Source organism: Simochromis diagramma, unplaced genomic scaffold (genome assembly GCF_900408965.1).
Source record: "Simochromis diagramma unplaced genomic scaffold, fSimDia1.1 OVJJ01000026.1, whole genome shotgun sequence".
Lineage (NCBI taxonomy): Eukaryota > Metazoa > Chordata > Actinopteri > Cichliformes > Cichlidae > Simochromis > Simochromis diagramma.
Genome location: NW_024386985.1, coordinates 6,844,772 through 6,863,792, shown reverse-complemented (window position 1 = coordinate 6,863,792; position 19,021 = coordinate 6,844,772). Strand labels below are relative to the sequence as shown.

The 19,021-nt window shown below is 43.5% G+C and overlaps 1 protein-coding gene and 1 long non-coding RNA gene across 2 annotated transcripts; one reads left to right on the top strand and one right to left on the bottom strand.

The window, feature by feature from the left end:
- The first annotated feature begins 64 nt into the window (after nucleotides 1-64).
- LOC120738664 lies at nucleotides 65-3,762 on the top strand. The gene is made up of 2 exons (XR_005697038.1): nucleotides 65-554; nucleotides 655-3,762. It is a non-coding gene; the product is annotated as an uncharacterized LOC120738664 (long non-coding RNA).
- On the bottom strand, nucleotides 2,921-18,043 carry rab3b (RAB3B, member RAS oncogene family). Its single transcript, XM_040040025.1, has 5 exons — nucleotides 17,815-18,043; nucleotides 15,283-15,507; nucleotides 8,820-8,938; nucleotides 8,618-8,742; nucleotides 2,921-5,238 (listed from the first exon to the last, which is right to left on the bottom strand). The coding sequence occupies exons 2-5, from the start codon at nucleotides 15,505-15,507 to the stop codon at nucleotides 5,054-5,056; spliced, it is 654 nt and encodes a 217-aa protein (XP_039895959.1). The 5' UTR covers nucleotides 17,815-18,043; the 3' UTR covers nucleotides 2,921-5,053.
- Between the last annotated feature and the right edge of the window lie 978 nt (nucleotides 18,044-19,021).

Genomic DNA, 19,021 nt, shown 5'->3' with positions numbered 1-19,021 from the left:
TCTCGGTTATTGTTGTCATTAAAATAAAGAAACGTTTGTTTTCTTAAGTAAAAAAGTTGCATCGTTTGGGCTGATTGTATTTTGATTTGATTTGATTTTTTAACCCTGCGAAAATCCACAGTTAAGCTGTTACAGCAGCCAAAACAATAATGCGGATAATAACTACCACGTGTGGTGGTTATTACTGCTGCTTCACAGCAAGAAGGTCATGGGTTCAAATCCATGATGTTTCTGAGGTTGTTCTGTGTGGAGGTTACATGTCAGTCCGGGTATTCTAGCTTTGTCCCCATAGTATGAAGTTGATGATTAATAATTAGACTTGAATGGTTTTCTGTCTCTCTGTTAGACCTGCCACAGGCTGGCGAGCTGTCCAGCGTATACCCTGCCTCTCGCCCTATGTCAGCTTGAATACGCTGCTTCTCCAGCAGAACTCATTGACTGATAGAACATGTCCATCATTTTGCTACACACAGTGAAGGATCTTGGCTTCCCTAGGAAACAGAGCCTGCTTGTCTCCTTCTTATGTCATCCCTCCAGTTCAGCCTGTTGTTGAGGTGAACACTCAGATACTTCTCCAACACACACTCACACCCATCCCAATCTTCGTTCTGAAGCTGACCACCATCTCTCTGCTTTTATTCACATTCTGTACAGTCCTCCTGGACATCACTGATATCCAACCTCTGCAGAACCACCAGAGTTCTTCTGTAGGTGTTGTGACCCATGAGAGGATTATGAAGTGAACAGGAGTGGTACAGCAGACCCCTGTGGAGCAAATCGCACAGAGGTTCGACACAACTTTCAGAACTGTTTGCAGATTTATGTAATTTTTAAAAGATTCTCTGGTGACGACTGCGTACGTATGTATTCTACCAAAGAAAAGCGACACGCATTCTGATTAAAGATTGTGATTTTTATTATACTAAATCTGATCTATAATATACAAACATTCACAATATTTTGTACAATCACTTTGTGCTTCTCCCCGAACAGGAGCAAACCGTAAGACAACAAGTTTACAGGAACTCTCTAAGAATTAGTCCATGGTTACACTGCAGAAAAATAAACTCAACACCAGGATCAGATCTACCTCTATCATTTACAAAGTCACTTAGAAAATAATCATATGAAGACGATGTCCATGTTATTGTAAGTTCTTATCCATATGAAGACACACGGCAGGGAGTTACACACCAACGTGCGCTGTGGTTGCTATACAACAGTTTGGCAGGATATAAGTTTATCAGAATATTTAAGAACAAATGTTTCTTCAAGTCTTCCATGAACAAACGCACTGGATCTCAAAATATCACAAGAACCCGTACAACTGAACACGTGATAAATATCATGATACTCAACACGAACACACACGCACACACACACTCATGTAGGAAACACTGCAAACACGGCGGCTGTGCGACTACACCTGCTAAAGGGGGCGAGAGACGTGCTCTCCTCACTCATCAGTTCCACTCACGTGTGTGCGTGACTAAAAATCAGTCTCCGTGTGGCCTTGGCGGCACGGTCGCCGGTGCAAAAGCTGATTGCCACCATGAAGCAGGGCTGCAGTGCTCAGTGTGGCCCGGGCCAGGGTCTCTGATCCTGATCTCCTTTCCTGTCTTTGTTCTTCTGTGATTTTGGAAAAAAGCAGACATGGAAGTCTGTTCACGACATAGAAACCAAAACTACAGCGAGCACGCACTCCAGCACCGGCCAGAGGCAAGACCCTGGATGCTTTTTACTCTTCTATGACTCGTGAACTCTGACTCAGTTTCCAGCAAAGTGCAATTCAAACAGGTTCACTTCACACCTGAAGGTTGATGATTAGTGTGAATGCAAACACGACTCTTTCCACTCTCATTTTCCATCTCAGATTGTTTCATAATAACACCAAAAAGATCTCCGAGCATGTCTCCATTTGTCTGGAACAGAATTTGTATGTGAACTAAGCCCTTATGAGCACGCTCACACCACCAAAGGGAGTGGATGATCATTCAGCTATGACGGTCAGACAGTCGTCAGTTAACCTCAGAAACAAACCTCCTGCATGTCGGTTACTTTGGAGTTCCTGTTGCTGTTTGCAGCTTCCATTAATGTGAGTCCGCTGGCTTGATCCTGAACCAGAAAAGCTGTGTGTTGGTGCTGGAAGGTTTGACTGCTGCAGCTCTGGGTTGTGTCGTCAGGTCTCAGTGGCTTTAAATAACTCCAGTCTTCTTAACTCGTGCTCTGTTTCTCTGTAATTAAAGCTCAGAGGTCAGAGAGGTGAATCCAGAGCTTCAGTCCCACAGGAAGGACAGCGTTTCAGTTTAAAGCATATCTCATTTGGGGTCATCACTGATTCTCTGCCGTGTATTTAAAGAATCTCACGGCTCTGTGAAGGCAGGAACTCTGCATCTCACTTCTGAGCCTTACATTACAGCAAAATGCACCTGAACTCAGGCTTCAGCAGCCACACCCACACTGGGCTTTAGAAATAAAAATGGCTCTGAGGCCTCTGATTCCTTGGAAGTCTTGGACCCCATTGGTCCATTCAGAAATCCTTCCACACCTTCACAACACAATGGAAACAGCTGGTACAGCGGCGGACGTTTTGGGGCTTCCTGTCAATGAGAAGAAACACTGACTGAAGGCCGGAACAGTGAAGATCTGAAGGACTGCTTCATCAGACAGAAACAGGAAGGTTGTATAAGCTATGAAGGACATGCAAAGAGAGCTGAAAGTCAAGCAGCATCACGTTAAGTCCTGCAGAACATCAAACTGAGGGCAGCTGTTGGAGGCTGCAGATTAGAGAGGACAGAGATAACAAACAGGGATTGTTTGTGCTCCTGCACACGCTCACATCAGACTTATATTTGTTCTGTTTGTTGTTAATAATCTTCCCGACGGAGACAATCTGAGTCAGAGTTCAGAGGTTTTTTTAGTGGATGGTTTGCACATGCTCAAAGAGCATCTGTGTATCTCAGTTTGGTTTTCACAGAGTGAGCAGAGAAAATATCTTCACCTCTGGGATTTAGCATCACTGAAACCAAGACTGAAATCATCATACAAACATCCATAAAATCACAATGCAGTTTCAGCTTCGTTTCACACCTGGTTACAGGTGTCATCAATACTCACAGCTGTTCATCCGATATGACTCTTGAAAGTAATGATTTAATCTGAGGTTTTACAGATCAGAACTCCCAATGGAGGTTTTTTCTTGGATGTAAACTTATGTGTTGTCTCAGTAATACTTTGTTTTAACACCATTTCAAGTGTTTTCCTTCTCATTGAAGTTTCTGTAGTTATCTTAAGACCCTGTTCAACCACCAGGGGGTGCTGTCTCTTCACCTCTGACCCGGCTTCTCTGACCCGAGCGACTGGACTGCAGCCCTGTCAGAGTTGTGCGTTGGTGGTGCAGCCTTAAAGCGTCTGTCTGAATAAGGCCAGTAAGAGTTTGTGGGCTATAGGCATGTTATATCAGAGGAACTAACGCTAGCTGTAGAGAAGCAGCATGAGTGATGACTCAGAGGAGGACTGTAAACACATGAGCAGCTGTGGCGTTGTGCTACACTTTGAGAGGAAAGGCAGTGCTGTGCTGACCTGTGACCCTGCTGACATCACACTCCAACTAAATGGGCATTTGGCGTGTTTGAGACACTAAACTTGACCCGCAGTGTTACTCAGTTAGAGGCCTGCTGCCTCACTGCACGTGTCATTACAGCACGGAGCAAGCAGGTGTCAATCATCGCGTCTAATCTCAGGCAGAGTAAGAAGATTCACCCTCGGTGTCCCGGTCAACATCACAGTGCTGCAATCAAAGAGAGCATCTTCAGGGTAACAAAGAGAAGCCGGACGGCATCTTTGTGATGCATGCGAATGAAGCACACTTCTTAAGGGGTGTCCACACAGGAAGTGATTCACTCATCTTGCATCATTTTAATGGCAGCTAGATTATGGCTGTTCCTGGCTGTGGTTGCTTAGGTAGCCCTCTAATGTATTTACCACCCCCTGATATGTCAGTCAGAGGTGTCCTTCACTCCACTGGTAGTTGCTTTAACCGCTCATCTTTAAGTTAAGGAAAGTTTAACTCAAGAGCCACCGACTTTGTAGTGGTTATTTCTCTGCACTACAGAGTGGCACGCAACGGCTTGCAGAAAAAAGCCTTTTACTAGTGTTAACAATCATCTGCAGTTTGGTCTCTGCAGCAGCTGGACTGGATGGATCCTATTGTCACTCTGACCTGCAGTGGTTTCCTGCTGGATGTTTCACATCTGTGTAGCATTCTGGATCAGCTTCTGTTGGATTCGACTTTCATGCTTGCAAGAAGTTGAGTCTGTGGTTACCAGCTGTGCAGCTTTTTAGACATTAATTGTTTCCACCTTGAAGTCACACCAGCACAGAAAATGCGCAGATCTAATCATCCTGTTGGAAACTCCTTCAGTGCATTTGTTTCTTGGCGGAAACAGTCCACTCTCCACCCCTGACTCACAAATTCCCCCCACTTACCAAAAGTCTTCCTCACAGTCCTGACCTCTGACTCCTCACTCCACAGTAAAAGGCCTCTACTTCACACACATGAATGTCAGCATTTCAACTAACACAACTATGAAATAAACCGTGCACACTCATCATCAGATGCTAATTATCCGTGCGACAGCTAAGAGAACGAACCGGAAGTACCTGATGTCACTTTTTCAGCCTGTCTGTAACTGTGTCACTTTCTAGTATAATCAAGCCTTTGTTCTTTTTTTTTGTTTCTGCATAAGAGAAAAATCTTTGAAAACAGTCACTGGTCACAGTGATATCACCACCAGCAGCACAATAACCTTTTCAAGCACGCCAAATCCGCATTAGCATGGAGTACGCTGACAGCTAAAGGGCCTCCCACGGACACTTGGGATGGTAAAAGTGGTTATATAGATGTTAGTTAGCAGGGCCTGGAGAAGGCGTAGTAATGGATGGCCGCTCACAAACATGAAGCAGAGCGAGTGTGCAGAGGAATGTTACAATAGATAATCTATATATATTTTTTTCTTTTTCTTATTTTGAGAGCTTGGGGTATGAGAGACGATCAACAGCACTTCTGAGGTAGCTGGGCAGGTTTGTCGGTCAGTCTGGTGGTCTTGGAACCAGGAGCTGCCGGCGCCTCTACGTCCACACGCTCTGACATCTTCACACAGATGATGTCCACCAAGCGCTCGAACACCTGCCGCACATTGATGTTCTCTTTGGCGCTTGCCTCGTAGTACTCGAAGCCTGCAGGAGGAAGCAGAAGAGCTTTACTTAAAAACCACTGCAGCAACATTTAGAGGCGTCAGACTCAGTGGATCACATTAGACTAGTGATAAACGAAATGCTCCTTTATGCTGATGATGCCATGTTGTATAGCTCATAAACAAAGTGCTTTTAAACTCAGTGGAAATGTCATTGTCCTAGTGTTTTATATGTCTGAATTCTCTGAATTTTCTGTTGGATTTTATTATTATAGCATTTTGAAGTTAGTTTGTGGTAATGCAGATGTGTTTTCATGGATATTTGTTTTCGTTTTTAGGTCGTACTTAGTTTCAGTTCACACTTTCAGTAGTGTTTCATTATTTCTGTGTTTCTGGTTCTGTTGGGTTTTACTTCCTGTCTGTTGAGTGTCTTGAATATGTTTAACTGTGGCTTATTTCCCCCTTCGTCTAGTGTGTGTAAACAGTCCTGTCTCCCTCTGTGTTCTTGTCAGATTAGGTTTTTATCTGTGCTTTGTGTTGTGCTGCCCTGCATCTCCATGGGTTTTCTTTGGATTGCAAAATTTTGGATATTCCAACAAATAAAGGCTTTCTTTCAACTACCTGCCTTGGTGTTCTGGATTTGGACCCTTTCCAACACCTCCACCTTCCAATTTATGCAGGAAAACAACTTTCTCATGGGTTTATTTCTTTAATTTAATGAATGAAACATAAAATCTCCTTTCCTTTCCATGCTGATGACAATGCATTGTATTACTCAGATGGGGTGGCTGTAGCTCAGGAGGTAAAGCAGGTCATCTACTAATCAGAAGGTTGGTGGCTTGATTCCTGACTGCTCCAGTCGGCATCTTGGGCAAGACACTAACCTCATCGTGCTGTCTGACGCATCAACCTGAGTTTGACTGTTCAATAGAAAACATTTATGTCATGGTCTCCGTGCCTGCCTGGCCGGCCCCACAAGGCTACATTTGCTGTTTTGGTTCTCTCTCTCTCTCTCTCCCTCTCTGCCCGCCCAGGCAGAGAGGGAGAGAGAGAGAGAGAGAACCAAAACAGCCCACAGTGAGCCCCGCCCAGGGCTCACTGTGGGCTCCCGCCCTTGGCCCACACACCTGACAACAATCACCTGTCATCACCGGGAGCACTATTTGAGGCTGGAACACAGATCCTCTTGTCCCTGGATGATTGTACTGCTGATGTTAGTGGTTCTCGCAGCGCCTGTGAACTCGTGCTTAGTCATTTGAGATTCGTGATTAGTTTGTGACTTCCCTTCTCTTCTGCTTCAGACCTTCCTCCCCTGGACCTGTGACCTCCCTGCCGTGTGAACGTGTGTGAGAGAGCTACCCTGTGATTCCCTGGAGTTTTGGATTCCCCTCACTGTATATACTGTGCACTGGTGCTGTAAATAAACTGTTTTTTGGAGGCGTCTAAACGCTCTGCGCCTGAGTTCCTACAACCAGATTTTGACAATTTAAGCACATACAACATGTTGTATGAAAGGCTTTGAGTGCTCTGCAAGAGTAGAAAAGGGCTATATATGAAAGATCATTTAGATATATGTTTTTACTAAGTACATTCTTGAATATTAATGCAAGAGGAAAGACAAAAAACCCTGAGAATGAGATGGAGGCGCTTACTGGAAAAGAACCAGATGAGTTGTCTTCTTTTAAGTGGCTGAGTATTTTCACTTCTAGCTTTAGAGCTTTAGTAAGATAGATGCTGTTTATATTGAACTGTAACTGTTTATATTGTCTGTTTGCTTTATGAAAACTGTTGCCATTCAGCTACGTGTCAATGTCTGCTCTAGTTTTAAAAATGAAAGGGAATACACTCCATATTTGATACCAGAGAGATCCTTAATATAATAAAGCTTAAAGTTTGGAGAGCGAACATTGGTTCATGTAAGAGCTGTCAGACAGACACGAGGTCCTACTCATTTCTTTTCGAGTAGGTTTTTCCCGTGTCATGGAAATTATTTTCTGGTTTGTCTGTTTTTTTGGGTTTTTTTTTAAATCAGACTGTGTGAGAAGCAGACACTTGAACAGACGCTCGTTTCGCTGATGTGGAGAATCTGATTCACTCTCTTTCTCAGGCTACATGAAAGGTGAGTTAAACAGTTAATAGAGCTGCAGCAAGGCTCAGTTTCAGCTCAATTATCTGCATTAGGACAGAAAGCATGAAGAGTGAAGCATCTCATCCCATATTTGTGTGTTTAAGGTGTTTCAGGCTTTCGGCTCAGTGTCAGCACAGCTCTCTGATGGACTGACCTCAGAGCAGCTTTGAATACACGTGACCTGAACAGAGGGCCCTGAATAACACCTGAGCTCGTCTAAAAACATTGGGAGTGAAGCCTGATGTCAGTAAAGTACAGACATGATAATGTTTATTTCTATTTTTCTGCATGTTCATTATTGATCATATGTAAAATTAGGCCGATCATGCATGTCGGGACTTTTTGCTGAGACACTTGAATAACAATGATATTCTTGTATCACAAACTTAACTATAGATAAATAAAACCAGAATAGTAATTTATTTGCCACATAATGTAAGAATGAAAAGTTTGAAGGTGTTTTCATGAGTGTGCTTTAATTAATAATAATTTTCAGGCTAAACACCATCAAACAAAGGAAAAATCAATGCTGGCGCTCTCAATCACAGTTATTCATTTCTTTGTTCTGCAGTCGGCACACGGTGTGCAAAAATGAATTCACGTAGGGTGGTGCATTAATAAAATCTATCAACAATAAAGTGCAATGCTGCTTTTACTGGAATAAAAAGCTACTTGCCCCGTCAGTGCTGAGAGCCGCAGCTTTTACCTGCTTTCATATTCTTGTTCTTCGTGTTCTTGTGCATAAAGAAAAATTAAAGCTAAACTGAGTACTTTCTAAATGTTCAGACCAAGAAAAAGCAAAAATAAAATGAACTTATAATCAGATTTCCTCCGACAGGTATAATTTAAAGAAAGTTCTTCGGCAGACAGGGCTCACCTGGTGAAAACGCACCTGTCCTCACTGTTTGCAGAAACCATCCCTGTTAGTCTGAAGGCTCCTCCTGCACTGCCTTCATGCTCAGGTGTTTGCAGGTAAATGTTAGATAATATGAGGAAGGGGAGGGATTGTGTGTATGTATTTTAATCACACTATGGGTTTTTCTACTTTTTTACTACATCATACATACTACATGTCCCATGAGCCTCAGCACAGAGCTGCCGAAGGAAGAGATGAGCCATCCCCTTTTCTTTGAATAGTTAAACTAAATAAGCACATATATATAATTTTCTCTTTAGGTTCCTTTTTGGGGCCCTGAGGCAGTTTTTCTCTCACTCCAACCATCTCAAGCTAAAGAAGAAGAAACGTTTCTTCTGCTGTCTGTACCACCTGAGGTGAAAGAGAGCTGAGTCTCACCTAGCTGATCAGCCAGGTGTTTTCCCTTCTCAGGGGGTACCACTCTCTCCTCGTCCATGTCGCACTTGTTGCCCACCATGATCACCTGGGCGTTATCCCACGAGTACGTCTTGATCTGCGTGGCCCTGCAAACACACAGCAACATGACTGAGCTGAGTTTCACTTTCTGAGCTGAATCACAGGCTTCCAGCCAATCACCTACCAGTCCTGGACGGCGTTGAAGGATTCCTCGTTGGTGATGTCATACATGAGAATGAAGCCCATGGCACCGCGGTAGTAGGCTGTGGTGATGGTGCGATAACGCTCCTGACCGGCCGTGTCCTGAAAACAAACACACAGCTAGTCACATGACCAGAGATGGGCACGCGTTAGTGTAATCTGATTACTTTTTCAAGTAACGAGTAAAGTAAGGGATTACTATTGCAAAAAAGGTAATTAGATTACCGTTACTTTCCCGTAGGAACGCTGCGTTACTGCGTTACTAAAATCGTGATTTGTTTTTGCGAGAATGTCTCATGACAGTGACGTAAGCGAGTGCGACGTTCGTGACAACAGCTGTGTGCAGATCAACAATGGATCATATATGGAGTGCGGGAGAGCGTATGAGCGTGCAGCGTTTAAAGCGTGGAGGTACTGACCTTACTTTGAGTTTGATTTCGTAAAAAGTGACAAAAACATTAGCGTCCGTTGTGCGTGGGAAGAAAACTTCTCTTTATAGCAAAAAACCCCCTAAACTTCCAAGCAAGCACCGAGTGCGCTACGACGTAATGGGAAATTCACAGAGAAACTCGCAGATTCTTCCACTGACGGCTGCGGCACACAAACCTCCGCCTACCCCACTCCTGCTTTACAGGTGAAAATAGAGCAACAGGACCGCTAGTCTTTGATTTTATTTATTTTCTGCTGTGTTTTACTTGCATCTATTTGAAAGAGTGAGTGTAAACACAAAAAAATATTTTATTTTATGTGCTGGAATGTGCAGAAAATAGGTTTAAATGTTAAACAAATTTCTTCCAGTCAGAGAATGTTTTTTGCTTGATGCATAAAGTTAAAAGATTAAAACTAATAAAACAAGTTTTAAAAAAAAGATACTTTTCCATTTGATTACATTTTGTGTGATGGATTATGCAGAAAAAGTAGAATTGGGCTGAAATATCTATCGCTTCATCACCTATTCAGGTTGTAAATCATGTTTTTAAAAAGTAACTAAGTAATTAATTACTTTTGAAAATAAGTAATCAGTAAAGTAACGGGATTACTTTTTGGGGAAGTAATCAGTAATTAGTTACTGATTACTTACTATTTCAAGTAACTTGACCAACACTGCACATGACTGTGCCAGCTGCAAACAGACTTTAACTAATCAGCAGCCTCCAAGTACTAAAATCTGCAGTTCTTCCAACGTCCAGCAGAGGCTCCAGCAGTGAGTCAGCCCCTTCAGACTCCGATGTTAAAGGTTTACAGCAAAAATAAACATATTTACAGCTCGATACACAAGCTTGTCTGGTCTCTATCAATAATTTCCCCCTTTATAACAACAGTATGGGGGGAGTGGTTTTAGCACTCGCCTGGAAAGTTTGCATTATTAGAGGCGTGGCCTCTTTGACTGACAGGTAAATGGTGACACAAGTGGCTGTACCTGCTACCAGTCAATACCTCTGGACCCTGTTTGTGCTGTTAGAGCCTTTTTAATGACATTATGTGACCAATAATATGGCTGCTGTGAGGTTACTGTACTAACAGACCATCTAGGAAGTGAAATTGTAGGTATCTGTGTCTGTGTGATGTACCCATACAGTCTGTAGATGCATACTGATAACAAGAATGTTAGCTGATAACTTAGCATTCCAGCCTCTCGTCTGAATATGGTCTGGAAACAAACAAACAAAAAAAAAAAAAAAACAGCACGGTGAAGGCCGAAAGTAAACTCCAAAACTTCCAGACTTCGTGGCTGCATCCATATTTAAGGTCCACTCTATGAATCTACCATGATGAAGCCATCAGTGCTGAAGCTCCAGAAATAAAGCTGTAAAAATGTCTGTAAATCTGCAGGAGAAGAAAAAGAGAGGAAGACGCTGGATTGAGACACAGCGGGGAAAAACTCCTGAAACAAACATCCTCACAAATACATAAACTACACAGCAGGTTCATTATAGATAATTTGTTTGGAACCTAAAATATGAGTGCGTTGATTCAGCTTAAGTGTTTCTTTAGACACCTGCTGGGTTTCTGCAGAAGCTCAAAGGCTTGAAAGAACAACTTCTGAAGAGTAAAGGGTGATGAATAAAAAGTTCGTTTTTAATATTTAAGCAAAACAGTCATTCAGCTAACGGCATCAGCATCCCTCCCTGTGCTAATGTATATGTGTCAGTGCTGCTTTAATAACTCTGACTTGTGATATGACAGATTGAATACACATCATTGCTGTGGAAACTGAAGACGATCAGTAAAAATGATCTAAGAAAGCACCAGAGACTCTTTCAGCTAGTCTCAGGCCATTGATCTCTGCAACAAGCAGCCGGGCCACAGTGTGACTTTCACGCCGCCGTCCTCCACCACTTCATCCTCCGTATCACTACAGCTGCCCCGAGTCACTCTGCTAATTTTAGCTCTGACTCAACACTTCCTGATTCTGCCTTTATCCGGAGAGACACAGCGAGAGCTCGCATACGATTAATTAATTCAGACTGTGGAGTGTGTGTGTGTGTGTTTACGATGGAGGATGATCAGCCTCAAAAATATGCAGACAGCTGAAACACTCTCCTACTTCCTACTCCTGTATGACACTAACAGAGCCAAAACGTCCAAAATGAATATCACGTTTTATTCCATAAAACCTGAGGCCATAAACTCATCAGAGGTTTGCACTGAGCTCGGCTGAGCGGGAGGATCAATCTCCTCTTAAACTTCTATCCAATCACACTTTTGACAACCAGAGGTGTCACCCGTAGTGACTACATTTGTCTGTAAGCAGAGCCAGTGATCTAAAATCTGTGTTAATATGTTGAAGTTAACAGCCATAAACTACACCTCCCATGATGCTTTGGTCATAGCTCTCCATCCAACAGTTTTTTGTGTTCAGTCTATTTTTACTCACAACGATGCTTTCAGTTTGAATCAGCTGGCTCTGATTGGCTCCAATTATGTCAACACACATACACACACACACGCACACACACACATGCATGCACACAAACACCTTCTGGGCCCTTTGTCTCCCGCCAGGTCTCAACCTCTCCACCCTGAGAGCTCCTTTTAATTGCCACTAAAGTCAACACAGTAACGGAGTGTGTGTATGTGTGCCTGTGTGTGTGAGCGTAAAGGGCCGCTGCCATGGCAACAACATCACCACTGATAAAAGGAGCTGTGAGTGTGTTTTTGCTGCAAGCAGAGCTCAGTCTGCTGATCCACTTTAAACGCATGCAGCTGATCATTGCTGCGCTTTATGAAGACGTGCGCTCTGTCACAGCACGTTCAACGTTACAGCTGACGTCACAGAATTGTAACGTTTCGTCGCAGTGTATTAAAGCAGCGAGAGCAGAGACATTAAAAGACGAGGAGACACATCACTGAACCCTCTGAGAGATTCAGCATCAGCAAAGATGGAGGCACAAGTTTAACCTGCAGGGAAAAGATGCTTTTTAAACTTTAATTTGAAGGAATGAACAGACAATTTTACAAAAACTGCCCGAATGGAACAAGTAAAGGCTAAATCCACATCAATCAAGCCAATCAAATAAAAAACAGAGCAGGAAGCATCAGTGCGATCTGCAGCGGCTAAAGATTCGATCAAACCTTAGATCAGCGTTGGGCTGTCAAATGAACATCAGATGATGTCTGTGGTCAGTTTGTGGAAGGTTTTTGATTGTTTTGGTGTAGTATGCATGAAAAATGTGGTCTGATCTCGACTTAATGTGAGATCATTCTATTCATGCAGTTTTTATTTATGGACATGAAAGCAAAAATTAAAAAAAAAAAAAAGTTAATTTCAGTAATTCTTCACAATAACTGCTCCAGTTCAATTCAGTTTTTTTCAGACAGCACCAATTCACAGCAACAATTGCCCCATGATGCTTCATAGTGTAAGATAAAGAGAAAACACCAACAATCAGACGATCCCCTGTGTGAGCAGGACGTGGCAACAGGAGGAAGAAAGAACTCCCTTTGAACAGGAAGTTAAATCACATAAGATCCGATCAGGCAAGTGCTTTAAGGTGTTTCCGAATTTCTGCTGATTGGTGAAAAGTGCATCTTCAAGCACTTTGGCTCTGCAGCTCAACATCTAAACCACATGGAGTATTTCCAGTATTTAGAATGGGTCCGCTCAGTCAGCGTCCTCCTGACCCATCAGGACAGCGTGTTCTGCCATACCACAAAACCTCACCAGGAACAGGTTGAGGAACATGGTGCGTCTATGGAGCTGGCCCGACTTCCAGACTTCCCGAATGGCTGCAGGTGAGCAGACATCCATTTCCCCAACAACATTTTCAGCTGAAAGATCTCTCTTAGAAAACCTTTCATCCTTGTTAACAGCTCACTTGGTGCTGTGTCAGCTGAGATGCTCAGCATTGTAAGAGGAGCTGATTGGCTCACAAACTGTGACTTTCTCTATGGTTCATCTTCACTTTTGCACAGAGATGTATCTAAAAAAAGGAGAGACCTTGGAGAAAATGTGTCACTCTTCCAGCGACTGTATCTGAGCGGGTAACCTGAGGTTAACTTTGTATTTGGTGAGCTCAGACAACCTTCAGTGGAAGCTCATTTCTGCTGCCTGTATACTCAGTCTGCCATCACTGCCCACAGCTCTTGGTCATATGTGGGGTAGGAATGTGTAAGTTTGCTCACTTACAAATAAATGAACTGTCTCTATTTTTTATGATAGTTTCATTTTAATGGACAGAGACAAAATATCATTTGAAAATCCAGAAATTGACATTACATAAACGTTATAAATACATCTGTATGTTCATTGAGGGAAATAAGTATTTGATGCTCTGCGAACCAGCCAGAACCTCCTACAGACTGGCTGTTTGCCATGTGGCGAACAGATTACAATCAATCAATCAATCAATCAATCAAAAACTCAGTGACCATCAATCAGTCTAAGTCTGGAGCTTCATGCGAGATCTTGCCTCATGCGATGAGGATAATCATAGGAAAAGTAGTGGATCAGCCCAGAACTCCATGGGATGAGCTTGATAATGTTATCGTGTTACACTGTAATGGATTGGATTCTTCAAGGAGGCTCATGTTCAGGCCCATCTTAAGTTTACCAGTGAACACTTAAATCAATGAGAGAAGGCTTGGGAGAAAGACCTGTGGTCAGATGAAACCAAAATCGGTCTCCTGCTGAGGTTAGAGGAAGAGAAATGCTGAGTATGACTCAAAGAATAGCATCCCCACAGTCAGGCACAGAGGTGGAAACATTATGCTTTGGGCTGTTTTTCTGCTGAGGCTACATGATGAGGGGGCCGATGTATGACGCCAAACTAGAACCAGAACCTCCTTCCCTCAGCCTGATCACTGAAGATGGGTCAAGGATGGGACTTCCAGCATGAGAATGACTCAAAACATATCGCCAAGGCAACAAAGGAGTGGCTAAAAAAGAAGCAAGTCCTGTGAAGCTACTAAGGCTTTGAGTTGGCAACTTGAGAAGTGAGCAAACCTGATGACCAACAACAAGAAACATCTTACTGCTCTGATCGCCAACAAGGCAACAAGACATGCAAGTCAGTTTATAATTTTTATGTAATGTGTTTTTTGTTTTATTTGTGGTTGATATTCATCTCTCATCATTAAAATGAAACCACCATAAAAAACAGAGACTCTTCATTTCAACTGGGATCAAATCATTATTCCCCCTTTAAACTTTTCTGTAAACCAGCTCCGCTTCAGCATTCATCGTCACCACGACACACCGATAAGAAGCTTGCATTAAGTCCGAGGTCCGACTGACACATTGGTGCATCTCATGCTTTTATCATCCCTTTTAAACAACATCCTGAGATACTGAAGCAGCTGTGTGTTACGTCCCTGAATGACCATCAGTGTTGAGCCCTGAGTCTGTATGAGGGAAAGAGGTTATTGTTTGGTACCAACTTTTTAAAGGGCTGTTACAGAATCCAGGTAATGTTGCATCACCTTTCACCGTCTCAGCCTTACCTGCATGGACCCTACCACCTGCCCAGGTAAGGATGATGCAAATGAGACAAAATATAAACAAAGAGAAGTTCCTGCTGACTCCTCACTGCTAATTGACGCTACCATCGCATTCCCTGACTAACAAAAGAGCCACACAAAAAAACAGACACACAAACACAGAGTTTAAACTGATAATCTGATGATCAATAATTAATTTTATGACTAAAACATTTTGTGGTTGCAAAACCACTTCTTCCTAACAGAGGGGCTGGTTCTGAGGCCTGACACCAATGCAGGTGTCCTCTGACGTCAAAGCGAACCAGGTTTAACATCTAACCACCAGCCTTACAACTTCTTTCCATTATTTTTTACTTTATAGCTAAAAAAAAGAAAAAAGAATATCACAGAGGCAGAGACTGAAGACATCGATGCAACAAGACACCATGTGCATAATTTGTGACATCAGCATCTGTTTCCACAAGCCAGTCCGTCTCCGGCATCTCAGACAAGCAAACCGTCCTCACCCAGATCTGCAGCTTGATCCTCTTGTCGTTGCGATACACCGTTTTCACTTTGAAGTCAATGCCCACGGTGCTGACGAAGGAGTTGCTGAAGGAGTCGTCGGCGTAGCGGAACAGGAAGGACGTCTTCCCCACGCTGCTGTTGCCGATGATCAGCAGCTTGAACATGTAGTCGAAGTTCTGGTCAGAGCCATCCCGCTGGCCGAAACGCTGGTCTGCCTTTGCCATCTGAAGATTTGAAAAGGACAAAAACACAAGAATCAGCAACATGAATATTCATCCAGACTGAGAGCTTCTTTTAAGTCTCACCTGAGATTGCAGAGTTTACATTTGCTTGTGTAACAGTCTGAGCATGTCAGTGGTATAAAAGCTCTTTTACTTTGATGGGATCAGTTGGGATGGGAAGAATCTGTCTGCTTACAGTGTTGTCACTCAGTATTCCAAACTCTCTTGATTATTTAGACCCATGAATGTATAGAAAAAGGGTAAAGAAAATCCTTTGAAGGTGATTAAACATTTAGTGAAGAGAACACCTGAACAGCAGACGTCTGTGGTCGCCTAAAACTCACTCTCATGGTGCCTGAACCTCGTACAGGTCTGATGCACTGCTGGTTTCAGTGGTGTTTCTGAGGTGGGATGCAGAGTGTTGTGCACGCGTGGACTACAGGAGCAGATTTCATGGTGGCATGAGCGTCGTTTTAACCTAGTGTAACCAGTCAACTTCACCACCAACAACATCAAGCGACTGCCTCACTGGTGAGTCCATAACGTGCAGACAAAGGAAACGTAGAATGACCAACACTGACTTCATGTTTTATTCAGTACAACCTAAAACAAGTGGCTGAGCAGATAAAACACACAGAGGTCAGAGATCTCGTAGACTTCTACAGGACCGAAGTCTGTTTGCAGCCACAGCTCTCGCCCCCTGGTGGCCATTAAAAAGAAGGCAGCTTTAAGGCATTTTCCACACTGGCTTCATTTTTCACATCTGAAGGTGCGTTAGTCTTTTCTACGGCCTGTGGGTGTCTTCTGCACGGCATCCAGTATCTGCCTGCTCCTCCACAGAATGACGCGGTGCAATGTAAATCGTAAATAAATCGTCAAAGATGTGCAGATGATTCCAGGTGTTTGATTTGAAGGTGTGGTTGAAGGAGCTGAATAAAAAAGGACATTCTTAGGGTGAAAACATCAAGCAGATCCATCAGGAGAGGACACATCACAGCTTGGTTCATCAAAGGTCTGGAAGTTACATCACAACATGAGGAAGCACTGTGTGTAGCGTGAAGAGAAGAACTGCAGGTGCAGAGGGTTCAGTTCGAGCTGGAAATATCCATCAGGTGAAGCTGAACCCGAGCCATCTCGTGCCGCTTCCATTAGCGCATGTCATAATGCAATATGATTGTTACCCCCAAAACAACCACTAGTGGAGAGCATACTGTAGATAATGTAACTGAGTACATTTACTCAAGTACTTTACTTAAATACAGTCTTAATGTACTTAATGTACTTATCCTTGAAGTATTTCTGTTCTCAGCCACTTTAATTATTTTGGATGTTGTACTTTGTTTCTTCTTCTTCTGTAGATTTAAAATATAAATTAATTAACACATTAAAGGTGCAACATTAAAGTCATAAACACATTAAAGACGCAACAATTGGTGGTTTAATGAATCAATAATCACCATAGTGATTTTATACTGGCTGTAGGTGTGAATGGTTGTCTCTCTCTCTGTTAACCTTGTGATACCTGTGCAGGCGTGCCCGCCTGTCACCCTATGACAGCTGGGACAGACTCGTCAGCTGGATAAGAAAATTAATCTATTTTATTTTATTTCTATAGCACCAAATCAGAACAACAGTCACCTCGTTGTATGGAGTACAATGACTAACACAGATGCTGCAGAGGCCAATGGAAATAGTCGCGTTTTCGCTTCTTTGGATAAAAATGATTGAAAAGTATAACGAACAAAAGAGGTTTAAACTTCATGAAGTATCATGTAAAACGTGTGTGAAGGCACGGGACCAATCAGGGACCACAGAATCACACCCAGCAGGTCTGAGCTCACGTGCTGCTCTCCTGATCAGAAGCATCATACCAGAGAGGATTATCTGATCATCACCAGGTTAACATCAGCACGCTTATTATCGCTAAATGAAAGGTGAAGTTGATGAAGGTGCTGTTTGATAATCAGAATGAGCAGCCATCCCTCCAATAGGGCCTCCGCAGGGAGGAGAAGCCACGGAGCAGCCTGAATCCCCGCAGACCAGCTGCACCTCTGACTTCATCATCACCATCATCATCATCATCCCACATGGACGTCATCAAGCTTCAGCGTCGAAAAATACAAACCATCGATTAGAGAAGGATCGAAGCCATCGATCACCGACGATGATGTGAAGATGATGATGATGAGGCTGGAGGAAAATCACAGAGATGCACAAGCCCCGGTGTCGCACCGGTGCAGGTGTGACCGACGTTTCTGGATCAGTGTGTGTGTGTGTCCGTATGTGTGTGTGTGTGTCCGTGTGTGTCACCTCTGCTGGGCGGATCGGACGCTCTCTCGGTGTCTCGGTGTGCAGATAAAATCCGTGTCTTCTCAGCAGTGGCTCCTGTGCTGGGGAGAGGAGGAGGCGCGTGCAGACCGGATGTTTGCTGTGAAACGAGCTGAAGAGTCTGAATCTGTCCGCGCGCAGATGCTTCACGCACGGCGGCAGGATGACATGCTGCACACAACTCCTGCTGCTCCTCACGCGCCAGCAGCGGCTCTTCCACGGTCAACGAGCGGCTCCGTGCGCGCGCAGGCGGCTCCTCTTCAACCAATCACAGCGCGCCGCTCCGCAGACGCTGCGCGCGATGACTCATAACAACGGAGGAGGCTGAAGGAGCGCGAGGACAGCAGCCTGTTGGAGCTACTGCACCATCATCATCTTCATCCTCTTCATCACCACCGTCTTCATTCTCATCATCTTCATCACATCATCATCTCATCATCATCACATCATCTTCATCATCATCACATGATTTTCATCATCTTTGTCATCATCATTATTTTCATTATCTTCATCACATGATCATCTTCTTCATCCTCTTCATCATCATCTTCATATTATCATCTTCCTCATCAACACATCATCATCATCTTTATCACCATCATTTTCATCATCAGTACTTTCATCATCTTCATCCCATCATCAACTCATCATCATCACATCATTTTCATAATCTTCATTCCATCATCATCTTCATCATCAACTTCTTCATCATCATCATCATCATCATCATTATCTTCATCATCATCTTCAGCATCATCATCCTCAGCAGCAGCAGGCAGACACACTTGCAGATTCACACTGTGAGAAACTTCAGCTGAGGGATCTGATCGGTTCATGCATGTGCAGGAACCACATGCAGATGGTGCAGTGCTGTAAGAACAGGTGGAGCAGCAGGGGGCGGGGCTGGCATTTTAAAAAGAGACACAATTTACACAATGACTGAAACAAGCTCACTGAATAAACAAGTAGAACAAGTAGAAAGAGATGTGCTGCCCCAACACTCACAGAGCAGAGCTGTTGCAGCCCGTCTGCAGGGCATCTGCCTTGTAGCCCAGTCTCTGCAGTCGAGACCACGCAGTTACAACAGACCTACAACCATGCAGGCATCTGCACAGAACCCCAAAAAACTGACCTCACACACCTCGCAGAAACTATATTTTTCAGCACATTTGTTTCCTTCTACACATCA

What these genes read in the sequence shown, in the direction of transcription:
- rab3b (XM_040040025.1), bottom strand. Translation starts at nt 15,507, where the DNA reads ATGGCAAAGGCAGACCAGCGTTTCGGCCAGCGGGATGGCTCTGACCAG. An exon ending in TTCAACGCCGTCCAGGACTG is followed by an intron (nt 8,743 to 8,819) that starts GTAGGTGATTGG and finishes GTGTGTTTGCAG; the next exon opens with GGCCACGCAGATCAAGACGT. An exon ending in ACACCTGGCTGATCAGCTAG is followed by an intron (nt 5,239 to 8,617) that starts GTGAGACTCAGC and finishes TTCCTCCTGCAG; the next exon opens with GCTTCGAGTACTACGAGGCA.